Source organism: Puntigrus tetrazona, chromosome 6 (genome assembly GCF_018831695.1).
Source record: "Puntigrus tetrazona isolate hp1 chromosome 6, ASM1883169v1, whole genome shotgun sequence".
Classification (NCBI taxonomy): Eukaryota; Metazoa; Chordata; class Actinopteri; order Cypriniformes; family Cyprinidae; genus Puntigrus; species Puntigrus tetrazona.
Genome location: NC_056704.1, coordinates 1487779 through 1503151, shown reverse-complemented (window position 1 = coordinate 1503151; position 15373 = coordinate 1487779). Strand labels below are relative to the sequence as shown.

General features: G+C 37.4%; 1 protein-coding gene across 4 annotated transcripts in view; it reads right to left on the bottom strand.

Annotated features, from left to right (window-relative positions):
- Window positions 1-3935: 3935 nt before the first annotated feature.
- Window positions 3936-15373, bottom strand: part of st3gal3a (ST3 beta-galactoside alpha-2,3-sialyltransferase 3a) — a 33099-nt gene continuing 21661 nt past the window's right edge. For 2 of the 4 annotated variants that reach the window (XM_043242043.1, XM_043242045.1), the window contains 3 exons: window positions 9111-9290; window positions 6496-6642; window positions 3936-4608 (listed from right to left, as the gene is read on the bottom strand). In XM_043242043.1, the coding sequence (XP_043097978.1) occupies window positions 4519-4608; window positions 6496-6642; window positions 9111-9290 (417 nt within the window). In that variant the 3' untranslated portion in view covers window positions 3936-4518. The remainder of the gene's footprint in view (window positions 4609-6495; window positions 6643-9110; window positions 9291-15373) is intronic. The other 2 variants (XM_043242044.1, XM_043242046.1) reach the window with 1 other exon arrangement.

Below are 15373 nucleotides of genomic sequence, written 5' to 3'. Positions count from 1 at the left end.
CCGAAGGCCCACCTACGTGGACAGACGCACCTGTCAGGGCCCGTCCCGGCCCTCCGCTCGCTTCTCCGGCACCCTCGTCCCGCGCCGCACATCCAGGTCAAGGATTGTCTTTAAATAGGAGACACCTGCCCGTTGCTGTCTGTGATCTCACACTCCTTTCTAAATCTGTCCGGAGCGCACCGGGCAGAGCAGGTTGAAGGCAAGGCACGCTCCGAACACCACACAGCCACGCCATTCATCCGTTCAAAAGATTTACATTTCACCGTTAAGACACGCTACGGAAGGCTCCTTAATAACTGTGCTGTTTTTGCAGTGGATCTGCCACAGACAGCCGTGAAGCGTCCGGCCGCTGTATCGATGGAGATGTTACAAGCCTGAAAGAATCTCAAGGACAGAGTTGGCTGAAGCAAAAACACAAGGCAAGGCCGTGAATGAAGGAGGATTTCAGTAACCCAACGTTACATTGACACACTTTCCGGTGTCGGAAACGCACTTCGGTTACAAATGCAGAGAGAAAACGGCTTTAAAATTGAATCCTGTTTTGAAGCCATTTCTGAAGTTAAAAAAAATAAATAATATTTAAATTGATCAAAACAGACGGTAAAAGCATTTACAACATCATAAATTATAATAAAGCATTTCTATTCCAAATAAAAGCTCTTCTTTTGAACTTCCTATTCATCGAAAAAAAGTTTTAAACATTCATAATAAAATCAAAAATATTTCTTTTCTGAATGTCAGCATGTTCAAATTATGCCCGAAAGGGTTAGTTTACCCCAGAATTTAAATCCTGGCCTTATTTACTCACCCTCGTGTCGCTCCAAACCTGCCAAACCTTCATTCCTCTTCGAAACACAAATGAAGATCTTTTTGATGAAATCAGAGAGCTGCCTGTCCCTCCATACACAGCAGCACCATGTTCCCAGCTCTAGAAACATACAGTGAAGACATCGCTAAAACAGTCCTTCTGACATCAATGGCTCAACTTCAGCTTTGCCATGCTACAAGAATATTTTTTTTTTTCGCAAAGAAAACAAATTGACAATTTGACTTAACTCCAAAAAAATAATGGTTGAGCAAATTATGTTATTTTTGTTTTCTTTGCACAAAAAAAAAAAAAAAGTATTCTCCTATTGTAGCAAAACAGGAGTTGAGCTACTGGGGTCACATAAACTGTTTTAACAATATATTATCTGCATTTTAGGTTCTGGTGTTGTAAAACAAATACATGTATAGAATAATTCTTGCAATCCTTAAATGCTGGACTGGTTTGATGTTGTAAAAAGTATGTTTATTATGAAGAAAATGACTTACTGTATGAATAACCAAAAAGATATGTCTGGTCTAAATGGATTGAGTATTTAACTATTGCATCAAATTGTTATAGGATCTATGTTTTGTGTTCTACGTATAAATGTTGTGCCTACATCCTCTTTCTTTTGCAAATAGTTTTTGTATAATGGAAAGATACATGCTTTTGCCATGAAGAACATCGAGCAGTTTTCTGTTCCCCTGAATCGCTGGAAATGTTGTAAAAGTGACCGATGTCGTAGGCAGATGCTTTGAACTGTATATCTTTCCAATAAAACTACAAAAATTAAACTTAAAAAAAAAAAAGAATCATGCAACACTGGAGTAATGATGCTGAAAATTCAGCTTTGATTAAAGAAATAAATTACATTTTTAAATAGATAAAATCGTATTACAATCGAATAGAACCAAAGAATTTTACTGTATTTTTGAGGTTTAATATTTAAAAATAAACAATATATTTTGTGTTAAATATACCAAATTAAACAATTAAAAATGTCAATATTGCTTCTCATTTCTGCCACTGATCTAGAGCAATTCTCTATAACTAGTCTGGTAACTAGCAGGTTTCTGGTTCAATCTCTTTAAAAAGGAAGGCCATCGTTTAATATTATATTAGTTCTCCAAGACCACTCGTGTTTCTCCAGCGGAAGTGAATCTGTATAAAAGAGATTGAACAAAGCCTCAATGAACTCCATACAGACGGATAGAAAAGCAGCAGCTGATCACAGCTAAACAGTAAACACATTACCCACCAGACACATCTCCACACGCGAATAACTATAATCACATCTGTTTTGTCGTTACATGATTCTGAACAGCCTGGAGCAGAACTTCATGCCACAAAAGACAGAAAGAATAAGACGTGGTTATATGAATCCAGATCGGCTGGATACCAAACAGAAGGATTTCCAGGAACAGCACAGACCCTTTAAAAATTCCTAATATCTCCATTAACCTTTTGGCACAAGGAGCCTGAAAACCCCCCACGACCGCCGTGAGTCATGAGACGAGCAGCTGGAGTGTTTTCTTCCGCAGCACACATAAACATCCAACTGTTTGTTTGAAAAAAAGAAAGTAAAAAAAAAGGCAGGTTGATCAGGTGGAAGTTTTGAATGATAAACATGAGCTTTCCATAAACAGGTGCTGGTGTTTTGCAATCATGTAACAGTAGAATGAACACAAGTCAATGACAAATGTGTTTAGGTGAGTAACGGTCTGTTATATAAAGCGGTTAGGTCCAGTTCTTCAATCTGATTGGTTGAGCAGGGTGATGAAAGAGCGGCAAAGCTTGCCTTTACAATACGACTGATAAAATGAACGCCTGATTTTTTTGAGGTGAGAAGAGAGAGAGAGAGAGAGAGAGAGAGAGAGAGAGAGAGAGAGAGAGAGAGAGAGAGAGAGAGAGAGAGAGAGAGAGAGAGAGAGAGAGAGAGAGAGAGAGAGAGAGAGAGAGAGAGAGAGAGAGAGAGAGAGAGAGAGAGAGAGAGAGAGAGAGAGAGAGAGAGAGAGAGAGAGAGAGAGAGAGAGAGAGAGAGAGAGAGAGAGAGAGAGAGAGAGAGAGAGAGAGAGAGAGAGAGAGAGAGAGAGAGAGAGAGAGAGAGAGAGAGAGAGAGAGAGAGAGAGAGAGAGAGAGAGAGAGAGAGAGAGAGAGACAGAGAGAGAGAGAGAGAGAGAGAGAGAGAGAGAGAGAGAGAGAGAGAGAGAGAGAGAGAGAGAGAGAGAGAGAGAGAGAGAGAGAGAGAGAGAGAGAGAGAGAGAGAGAGAGAGAGAGAGAGAGAGAGAGAGAGAGAGAGAGAGAGAGAGATTGCTTTATAGATGGTTAAAAACATTTAATGATCTTTATTAATGTGAAACAGCTTTGAAACAATCTGCAAGTTCTATATAAATATGTATTATTGTATGGTGTATATACTATTATATAAATAAATGCTATACTGTAACTTTAAAAGTGTTTTCAGACAAAACTATTACAACAGTGTTAGAAGTACTGTATTAAACTGTTAATTTAAAGTTGATCTAATACATAGACATTCATCAATTTCATTGCAGAATCGTGAGTAATGTAGTTGAATTGAATTACATTTCTTTGATTACAGTTTATGATTGCTAAACCCCAAAATTATTAAACATACATATATCAAAAATAAGAAATTTCAGTCGCATAAACTTTACATTGTTAAAGTGTTCAAAATTTTTTATCTTTTTTATTCTTCGTTCGTCAATAGTTGGTTTTCATCTAAATTGAGGCCCAGAGCTGCCTGAGATATAAGTTAAAAACATGTAAGTACATTACTGTAAACAATCTGAATGAAGGACTGAATTAATAAATATATCTAAAAGAGACAGTTGTGTGTATTTTGAGCAAGTTTCCTTGCTATACTAAAAACTATTTTTGTTAACGTATCTCTTCCGGGTCAAAATGGACCCAATTGTGGGTTAAAGGTTAAATTTTCTGTGCTTTTATTGTCTTGCAACACTTGCCCCGCCTCCGGTGTCTTCTGATTGGCCCACTGTTTTGGCGGTTGAAAAAAAAAAAAACTACAAAAAAAGATGCTTTCGTGTGAACAGCCCTTTGCACATCAACTGACAATTCAAAAGAAAAGCCCGTTTCAGACTGAATGTAGAAATCTTGATAATACTTTAATCCTCCTGGTCTCATGATCTGGTTATACACAGAGATGGATATACATGTGCAAGGCGCAGGAAACAAGTGGATACCAATTGGTTTAATGGCACACGTCAGAAGAGCAGCAGAAAATCAACAGTGACAATCGTTCGTTGTGTGCTGTTGTGCATAGCCTGAGATTGAAGAGAACATTATTAAAGCAATCAAGCTGACTCAGCTTAAAAAATAAAGCATCTTAATGACGTGATTAAAATACTGTCTAATAAATACCGAATACAGTGGAGTAAAAAAAACAGGAGAAAGCAGCACGTTTCCAGTCTCTGCCGGCACCGGACGCGGCGCAAAGGGACGGACTCTTTCCCGCCTACGTGGCATCTTAAAACAAGCATTACCATGTTTGAGGTGAGGTTGCCATGGATACCGTCCAGCATATGAGGTGAGGTCGTTTCCTCCCGCCGGCATCATGCGATTGGCTCAAACGTCTCTGGAGGTTTGACGGCTCACGTCCATCGGCTGGGATGCCGGTCACCAGTGATATGGTGAATACTCTCTGTCAGCAGCACGACGAGGATGTGACGTCAGATCCCGTTTGTCAGGTCCTGGATGACGCCCCCCTTCACCAGTTTTCGGAGAAACTCTTTCTCTTTGGATATGTTGTGTGTCCATGACTGGGTGTGTGAGAGAGAGAGAGAGAAAGAGAAGAAGCACAATAGGGTAAACGCTCATCAGAAGTGCTGCTTTTAAAAGGGCTATGACGTCTGCACATGTGGCTTTGTTTTTGATTTCACGAGCCACAAAAGCGCTTCGGACGGTCCACCTAAAGTAAACATATGCGACAACAGAGGCGCTCTTCTAAGCAAAGAGAAAAAATGAAATAAAGTGCCATCTACTGATCTGACATTTCAGCTTAATCATCCTTTTAAGACACAGAATGCATCCTGTTATTGCAAAAAAAAAAAAACCCATTGCACTTGAAATAGCTCAGTTTCACACAGCATAGGTGTTTGGATAAGCATTTTGCAAGTATGTTGCATCATAAAAGCCAATATGTTTTTCGCACTGACCTGCAAGATTCAAATAGATAGCGGTGATGAAATCTTGTACATGCAATTTTATGTTTTGCAAGCTTAACCCTCATATTGCATTCAAAATCTGCATACTATTATCATATTACACATCTGCTTTGACCTGAAGTATCATTATTTTATAAGCCATAATCGAATGCTATTCACCTAAAGCCACTTTTTCCAAAACTGAAATTTTATCTAAAAATATATTACCAGTATTAACCACAATGGAAATTAATTGAATTCAATAAAGTTTTCTTTGATTTTAAATTGCTCACGATTGAAACATACTTAAAATTATAATAATAATAAAAATTAAATGTAAAAAACTAAAAAATGAATTTCCCTTGCATAAACTAATAGGCGCACAGACTTATGTTTATCAACTAAATTTATCTGTTTGATATATATTTAACAATATATTTTGACACCAATTTAACTTATTCAATCTCAAAAAAGTATTGTAAACATTTTTTTAAATATTTGACATTTTTGAGGGTTTTAAAGCATTAGCGAGTTTCATTCCCTTACTTAAAACTAAATATTTTTTAGAAATGTTTACTTATCTCTGTTATGAGGGATAAAAGTTTTATTTTCTGTGATGCATTTAACTTTCCCCAGTTGACCTTATTTTATAGCTGATGAACTGAAACAGAGATGAACCAACTTGAGCTGAATAATGAGACTATTGTCTTTTCAGTTATACAGCAAAATATTATTTTTCAAGTATGCATCGCTGATTCTGTTTCTTCCCTGTGTAACGCTTTGTAGAAAACCATCTACATTTTGAAGGAAGCATGGCCTGACTTGACCATCGGCATCGCTGAAGCCTGTTAGTATCTTGTAGCATCCGAGTGCTTGATTTTATTAGAAGCTTGGCAAAGCTACAGTATCTAAGTAGTTTCCTCAACACTGAAAGAAGGACACACAAACAGCTCAGACTGCCAGTGCTGCCTCATTACTCTGACCTCTCAGGTTTCTGCATGTTCCTGGAACAGAGAGCAGCGTGAGGTCATGTGACCTGTTTGTGGACGTGACTCAACGGACGGGATATTCCCAAAGATCATCAACCAGCGAGGATGTACACATTGAGACACATTTACAAATTTACATACCACTCATCTCACTTAGACACCAAAACAAGGACATTTCTGTTAACTATGATAAAACAAAAAAAGCCACTGAAAGTGACAAAAATCCCCCAGAGATTTCCAATGTGACGGGCAAAATTTCCCTGCAGTGAATATCTCCGTCATTATCTGCTATCAAACAAACAAAATAAAGGTTCTACATGAACATCCACGAAATGTTCATATTAAAGAAAAGATGCTTAATTCTTCGCTAAAAGGTAAAAATGGTTCTATAGCATTACTGCGAAACCCTCCTTTTAATGGAAAGAGAACAGAAGGGTTCAATGCTGACAATTAACTTGAAAATCAGGCTGCTTTTAATCCTTCAGGTCAGGTGAGTGTGCTGTGGTGCTCTTACCTCTTTGATTGCAGACATCATGAGTTTCTCATAGTAGTGCAGAGGAGCGTGAGGTGTGTTCATGTCATATCCGAATCCGGCCACAGCCACCTCATCGCAGTTATGGAGAGCCATCGTGATTGCAACAGTCCCCAGTGTAGGAATATTCTGAAAAAACAAAACACTTTTAGTACTGCATGGCTATAAGTGTTCAGTCACAGCGTATAAGATACCCAGCAGTCATACATGAGCATGGAGGTGAAGAAAAGTTAAGAAAAATTACAATTATTAAAATAAATATTTCTGGTTATTACTGCAAATGGTCTTTTAATAAAATTAATGGGAAAAATTACAAGTATATGTGGGAAAAAAATGATACAAATTTGTCAAAAATATTAAATAAGAATATAATTGTGCTTAATATAAAATATCTACTTTCATTCATAAACCTGTGACTGATATTTTGAACTACTCTTGAATTAACGATTGTTTGAAGAATTTATATAAATCAAGATTATTAGAGTTAAAATAACATAAGTGTACAAACGATCTGTGATTCACTTACAAATCTGATTCTGACAGATTCGTTATGCGAATTCGATTCGAATGAACCATTCAGATCAATTTTATAAACTACATTTTTAACAAAAAGATACTTTTACAAATCAGTCATCTCTATATAGAATGTAGTTTGTATTTACAACAATATTGTTTGCACAAAATTAATGTAACAAAGTATTCAACTGCACAAAATGTCTGTTTGAACATAAAAAAACAACTAAGATTTGTACTTGAGTAGTCATTTTCTATAAGCGATAAAATTTCAATTCAGTAAAATTTATACTGTACAGTCCAGTGGAAAAAAAACAGATGAAATGAGTTGAGCCAAGGCTGAACAACAATGGATGGACTGGACACTGAGGGCAGTCGAGTGCACTGCTCACACACTTCAGTACAGATAATGCCCTGCGTGACTGACTTTATCAGAGACACAGACAGAGCAGGACGTGTGTGTGTGTGTGTGTGTGTGTGTGTGTATCAGCAGAGAGACATCATCCAGTCCAGGCTGGAGAGACAAGTTTCGATGTGAAAGTCTTATCACCACAGAGAGACACTCTCTGGACTAATCCGGCCCCAGACACTCCGCCTGCATGCTGATAACAGGAAACGCATCACAGCTCAAGCCCCTCCAACCGTGTCTCCATAGCAGCAGAAAGCAAACAGTCTCTGGATCAGGTGGAGACGTGACGGTCCAACACTTCATTTCAACTTCATCTCAAAGGGTTCAACAATAAAGGATGATCCACTGACCACAGTGACACAGTCTAGGGTCATTTCAGTACATTTTAGATCATGTACATATACATTTATTAATATTTTTTGTTGGTATGTCTGTAATATGTATCTATCACAGATGAGGTTTTGTTGAAATTACAAGAGTGACTTTTTTTTGCAATGATTAACAGGTCTCTCTGTCTCTCGCTCTACATATTTTTTTAGGAACATAATTCATTTTCCATTAAAAGTTCATTAATACTTTATACTTCAAATATTTCATGTTATATGTAAGCAATACGGTATGAGAGGTTGTGCTCTTCGAATATCCATTGATTACTATGGAGAATGACTTCAAATCAGACCGCCACAATATGGGGGACGGCTTACGTAGCGAAGCAGTTCTGTATCGTGAATAAAACACAACAGCCGACCAATCAGAGTCCAGGAATGGAACTAACCATTTTATAAATCACTGCACCTTAACTCACTATTATTTTAACAAAGAATAAACCTGTAACTGCTTAGAGAAGTCTTAAAACGAATCTAAGTTTTAAGGCTGGTCCTAACGTTTTTCCTCTATAATGTATAAAACATAGTATTTGCTATTGACTGGAGCAAGCAATTAAATGAATGCGTTTCACAGCGCAGCGCAATCTGCATCGTGTGTGAAAGTGTGTGAGAGACACCGGGTCACTTACATCACAGTGGAGTCAGTGCGGCTTGTGCTGCAAATGCTTACGAGCACTGTGTCACACGACTCTGTTCCTCTCTCAGACTTTATTAGGGACATTATTAACTGTCTTTACGTTTATTTTGAAAGCTGAATTCGCGATTATGGCAAGGGGTGGGGTGCTTGTGGGGTTCGTTCCAATCACAATGCGCTGTGTCAGCTGGCCAATCAGAGCAGACGGTGCTTGTCGGAAGGAGGGGCTTTGTAGAAAAGTGTTTGAGGCATAGAGGAGCTACAATAGTGTACTGTATTTGAAATATCATGTATTTTTTGAGCGTTAAAGCATTTGAACATATTCCGTTGCACCAAATAATGATCTTTAAAACAGCCTGTAAAACAAGAAAAGTATGTGTGCATAATATATTTTAAGCTTTATAACATATGCAAATGTTATGTTCTTCATAAAATATTTATTTAAAAGACAATTTGCAGTAATAATCAGAAAATAAAAGGTTGCAGCCAATCAGACTCATAAATAAAACTGGGCTAATTTGAATGCGAAAGTCAGACGGTCTAACTAGTTCCTAAGACATCTGTTTATGCAACTGGCCTCTGGTCTTTTTCAAAGAGGAGAAAGTTTTCAGTTCTATTACGTTCTGTTTTGGATTGATCAGTGTGTGCTCCTCACCCCTCTTCCCATGACGCCATTGTTGTGTGGAAGGCCGATGAATCTGAAGGCCGCTTCCTGGATGAAATACGGGTTCAGGATCCGTATGTCTTCTGGCTCTCTGGGAACGACACGTGCCACGGACTTCCAGAATCCCTCCATACTCCGCTGAAAGACATCAGGAGCGGAACACAGGAGACACTGAATTAATACAAGAAACAAATGAAAAGAATAAACCTGCGTGACTTGGCTACCAGGATTTCTTTTCAAACACTCAAACACTGAATGCGCTATTATGAGCGCAGAAAGGCCTAAAGTGAAGCTGACACAGAACAGTCACTCGGGGCCGCTGAATAACGCTCTCAGCTGAGTAAATAAGCCGCTCACTTTGATAATCAGAATAAAAAGGGTGACGCCAAGAGCGTGTCCGAACACAGAGCTCCTGCTCTCCTCGTGAGACGCCCGCTTCACCTGCAGCTGAGATGAAGGATCTTTCGGACACACCTGGGAAGAAGTAACTCTGCTAGACGTTTAGGAGCAACGACTCCGGTGGGATTTCGTCAAACTGTATCCCGAGTCACTGTACTACAAATAAACACACCGCGTAATTAAGTCCTGTCCGTGTTTCTTATTCCAGGGAGGGACAGTCTTTACTGAGGGTCGCACAACTACACAAAAACAAGGGCTTTGGCCCAGGGAGCCTTAACTTGTGGTTTTTTGGTGTAATACAAACCACGTGTGTCACGGAGTAACACTATCAATGTGGTTTTTAACTTCTGACATCGCAGGTTTGTTATTTCGCGTTAAGGTCCGAAGGTTTAACGCTAAATACGACCTCAAGCTGTGTCAGTTACGTTCACACATATGCTACTGAATACACAGATTTCCAAGAATGATGAATTTGATTTCACACCATAAACAAGTCGCTGTCATTTAAACATTAGCGACGGTACGTCTTTCCTGTTTTCGAAATAAGTCTCCGACGTTCACCAAAGCTGCATTTATTTGATCAAAAATGAAGCAAAGTAAATATTATTGCAATTTAAAACATCCGTTGTCTATTTCACTATATTTGAAAATGTTATTTAGTCCCTTTAGTGTCACATGATCCTTCAGAAATCATTCTAATTTGCTGATTTGCAGCTAAGTAATAATTTCTGATAATGAAACGTTGAAAGTTGAAAGTTTAAAAGAACATCATTTATTTAAAAATGTTTTGTAACATTATAAAATGTCTTTAAAGTCACTTTTAAGAAGTTGCTGAACAAAAGCGTTAATTTCGTCAATAAAAAATCTTACTGATCACAAGCTTTTGTCATGCAATCAATTTAAAAAGTCAAGTCAAGTGGCTTTTTATTAAAGCACAGCAATATTCAGATTTGACTGCATAAAGGTCATCGCTGTACTCGAGGCCTGGCCAGCATTAGTAAGGATGCTGAAAACGAGCGAGCACTGCAGCAGAGGTGAATCGATCTGTTGTTGGGTGCTGGACTCATAGGGCAAGAGTCATAAACACACAGGTGGAAAATGTGACGTGGCTCGGGCAGAGAGAGAACACAATACCCTGCACGGTGCAGAGGAGAGGGGCCATTTAAAGGCCCCATGAAAAACAAGAAGAGCAAACAAAGCCACAAAGGCAAGGAAGACCCCGTATCAATCACACACTGGCAGGATCCACCTCCTACGTCGCCTTTGTATGCAGAGTTTCTCTGATACCTGTCACCCAGCTGCTGGAAACAGACCTGCAGAAGAGCTGACTAATGATTACAAACTCTGAACTCTGGCTGGTGAATGTCTGCCGATGTGTCCAAATGGCTCATTGTGCTGTATTACAAACTCGGTCACTCAACACTGCCGTAGCAACAAGCGGAAAACTAATCTGACCACACCGCTGAATGTACAGCACTGTGGCAGAAGCTAGATTTTGGCTGAAATGTGAGCTCACAATGTACGATGAAACTGAGAAAAACAAATGAATATAAAAATAAAAATATTAAGAATTTTTTTATATAAAATTAAATAATAAGATAAAAATAAGATTTAATTGTAGGCGGAAAAAGTGTCCTAAAAATCATGACCTCCAAATTTTTTCCACAAACATACTTTTGGAAATATTTTTCTAAATTATATAAGATTTAAAAATAATTCTTCAAAAAACTGATCCCCTGTAATTGTGTATATATATATATATATATATATATATATATATATATATATATATATATATATATATATATATATATATATATAAATAAGAATATTAGAGATTAAATTAGGGCTCTTTTAAGTCATAATTAAGGGATAATATACAGTCCATCATTATAAATAACTAGATAAAAAAATACATACAAATTAAATTTGGATCTGGAATGAAGATTGGTTGACTACATAAATACACAAACAAATAAAATGTATGTTTAAATAAATATTAAACTGTACATAGATGTTCATGGATGGATGCATAAACATGATACTTAATCTTCAATAATAAATGCTTGAATGAGTGAATAAATAACGCGTTTATTAACAGTAACAATGTTTTCATTTCAATAAATTATTCTACTTTCTTTGTGTGAATTTTTAATGCAACTGATAAAATCATAACAAGCTATTTTATCCCTGACAATATAAACACTTTGTCCTAAAAAAAAAAAAAGAGAGCACATAATTGTTATCTTTAAAACTTCAAAACTTTTTTTATCTATGGACAAAATGAATGGCACTTGACTTCCAGAAACCATTAAACTTGCAATTAATGAAAAAGTCTTTGAAGTTGAATCAACAAAACGAACCAGTCACTCACTGAACTCTTAGTGATTCACTAACTGAATCACAAGTCATTACTTTCAGTCATATCTGATGTGCATATCCACACACATACTTTCTCTGATGGGTAATTTCCGAAGCCCTTAGTTTTTCAAACTTCCCTTGCTTTGGTTAAAAGAGTTCCTGACACATTTTTGCGTGATGACGTTAGGCTGTAACCTGTGGGCGTGGAGAGGGCCCTGGGTTTTCCTGCGCTGGAAGCCATTGCGACTCATTCACGACAATGGCCGCTCTCAGTGGCTCTGACACTCTGGAGGTGCGAGTCGCAGACGTTATCACACAATCCATCAGTTTCCAGCGGGCCGACACACACTGTGGCATTCATAAACCACTGTGGTTTTCTGCAGCCGTCTGTGGAGCGGTAGGGGCCGCTGACCCTGACACTGACCCCCAGCCCTCTGTCTCCTCATGTCTGAATCACCAGACTCTGAGGACACTTGACACTCATAAACACCATTGTATTGCAGTGTGTAAGCTGAAGATGTCATACAAAGCATCTAATGATTCATAAGACTTGAGCTCTGTTTCAATCCATAGTGAGTTACCTACCTAGACAGCATGCTTAATACGGCCTAGATCAGAAAAAACTTATTAAAGGAGGATCCACTAAACAGCTTTTAAATTGAGCTTGTTGGGTAAAACATTTAGTCACATTGATGAATTAAATCTTCAAAATCTTTCTTTCTAAATGTTCTCAAATCATTGCAAACCTTCTTGAATGTTATCAAATTCGAATAACAGCACACCATCTTAGTTAAACTGAATCTTTTATAGATATTCTTGCGAGACTTTTTCATTTAAATGTTCCTTCTCTTTTCACACCAGATCTTTTACATCTGAGAACAGTTAGAGAAGAATAGATCAGTAATTGCTTTTAAATTTGAGTCACATCAAATCATCTCAGTCAAATCTTGTAATCTATCTCAAATGGCCTCAGATTTGAATCAAATCATCTTAGTCAAATGAAATCAATTTTTAATTCTTTTTTTAATCATCTTGTGAACGGTTCTAAAAATGTTTCTTCCGTACTTTTCTAAATGACGTCAAATCTTGTACATTTTATCTCATCTTTTCTTTACATTTCATTTAAATAAAAATTTTTTTTCAAATTGTAATTTTCTTTGAAAAGTTCCTACAGTCGATTCCCGTCAAATCATCTTAATCCCTTCTCTTCTTGAGTAAATATCAATCTTCTCAAACGGACTGTAATGGCTTTTTAAATGCTCTCTTCGTTTTTTAATACCTTCTACTAAAAAGTTCTTTCAGCGTTCCTTTGCGATCACTCACCTGACGTGACAGCAGCTAGTTTACTGACCCCTCGTCCACCTGCTCGTGTTTGCCTTTCCGTATGGCCACGTTTGAAGCCGATTTCAAAGAGGAGACAAAAGCAGAGGACAGCGACGACCCGTCCTCAGCTTGGACAGCTGAGCAAAACCTCCTAACATCTCACATATGGTGGCATTAGTCTAAACAGGCCGATGATTTAGCTGTTTTGACGCATCATTTACGACAAGACATCTTGGCCGCTCTTTTGCTTTCCGAAGACATAGCTGCCATTTAACTCCAAATCAACAGAGATTCAAGTAATGAGAGTATTTCCGCGTCAAAGAATCACTAGCGAAGACTACGGCCAATAAACACACACAAAGGAAAAACATCTACTTCATCTCTGACCTCCCAATTATCCTCATCAGTACTCCTGTCTGAATGTTTTGAACGGTAGAATATTTGCACACTTCAAAACCTTCACCGAATTAACACGTTCCGCTTGATTTCATGTGTAAATTAGAGCTGTGATTGTAGCATGCAGTAGGACGGGGATGAATGTTTCACATGGACGGGTCAGTGACGGATAATGCTCTCAAAGTGGAAGAGACGTTTTAACTGAAAACAATTATATGAAGAATTTATTTCGCTGCTCTGAGCCGCAAAGTTTTTCGGTTTAAGTCTGTTTATCATTACGCAAAATTGCACATGAATTCAACTTAAATTGGTTCATTTATTGTTCAGTTTGTTCAGTAAATCACTGTTTTGGCAGTAAACGGTAATGGATCTATTTAAAACGCACGCTATGGCACGAAACTATTTTTTTTTTCCCCCTCCAGAGTGAGCTGTATTTTAAGAGAACGAAACGTAAAACCTTTTTAAGACTTTTAGAAGCAAATTAAATAATTTAAGACCAACTAAATAGCACTAGTCATGTTTTCCACTAAACACTCGAACATGCTAACACAATATCAGTTACTGTGGTATACAGTAGTCAACATCAAAAAATGCAATCGAAGACAAGAACGCATATTGGTTTTAGGTTGTGGGACAACTTTGATGAAAGGTTTTGATCCACTTCAAATGTTGACTACCGTATACATGTGCAATCATAACGGATGAATATACATGTTTTTGTCTTTTTTTAACACCACCTGAGGCAGCAATTATTGTATACTGTAAAAATATCTATTTAAACACTTTTAATGCAGTGGCTCACTATTCTACTATTCTGTTCGGGGAAGGGAATAGTTTTATATAGCAAGAATGCATTAAATTGTTTAAAAGTGACAGAAAAGTGCAGTTTTTTCAAAAGTTAATTCATCAAAGAAAACAGAACCCAACGGTAACAAAAATATCAAGCTGTTTTCAACATGGATAATTTAAATATTAAGGACCAAATCAGCAAATCAGACAATTTTTTTATACTTTAGGATCCTTTTTTGTGGGTTTAAATTTTAAAAATGTAACTTTCTTAAAATTCTTTTTTTATGATCCCTTCAGCCGACAACACTCATGTCCCAGATTCTCTGAACCTACGATTCTCTCTCAGTCCTAATGGCTTTTCGGCTTGCGGTGGGAATTCTAATGGAGTAGTATATAGAAGGCAGAAGAAACGTTATCGGTGTTTTTAGAAAGAGAAAGTCAAGCTGCTGCCCAAGGGAAACCGTGCTATATAGAGTATTTCTAAAGAAATACCAACAAATCTCAGCCACTAACCTTATCAGGATACAAAAACACTGAATTTACCTCCCACTACCTGTGTGAGGCCTTTGTGTGGCTTGCTTTGCATAAATCTCTACAATGGGACTTTTAATGGGCCATTAAAGAAAAAAAAAGTTGTAAAAAAGATACATTTTAAAACTAAAACATTGCTCACTACACTATATCGATTGTGGCCTACAAAAAATAAATTGAAAATAAATTAAATTAAATAAAAATAAATAAATAAATAAATAAATGAGGATAAAAACATAAATAAATAAATGAAAATAATAATAATCATTATTATTATCATTATAAGAGTGACTGAAAAACATTCAGTGCCAAAACAGAAATATTACAAGTAGCTCCTCGTGACCGGTTACACACCGCTGACCTTTACTAGAGTGCTGTGACCTGGGGATCCAAATAATGCGGAAATATCCTTGAGCTAAGCGAACTAGAGTCAGCTTTCATCATGGGAGAAGGTC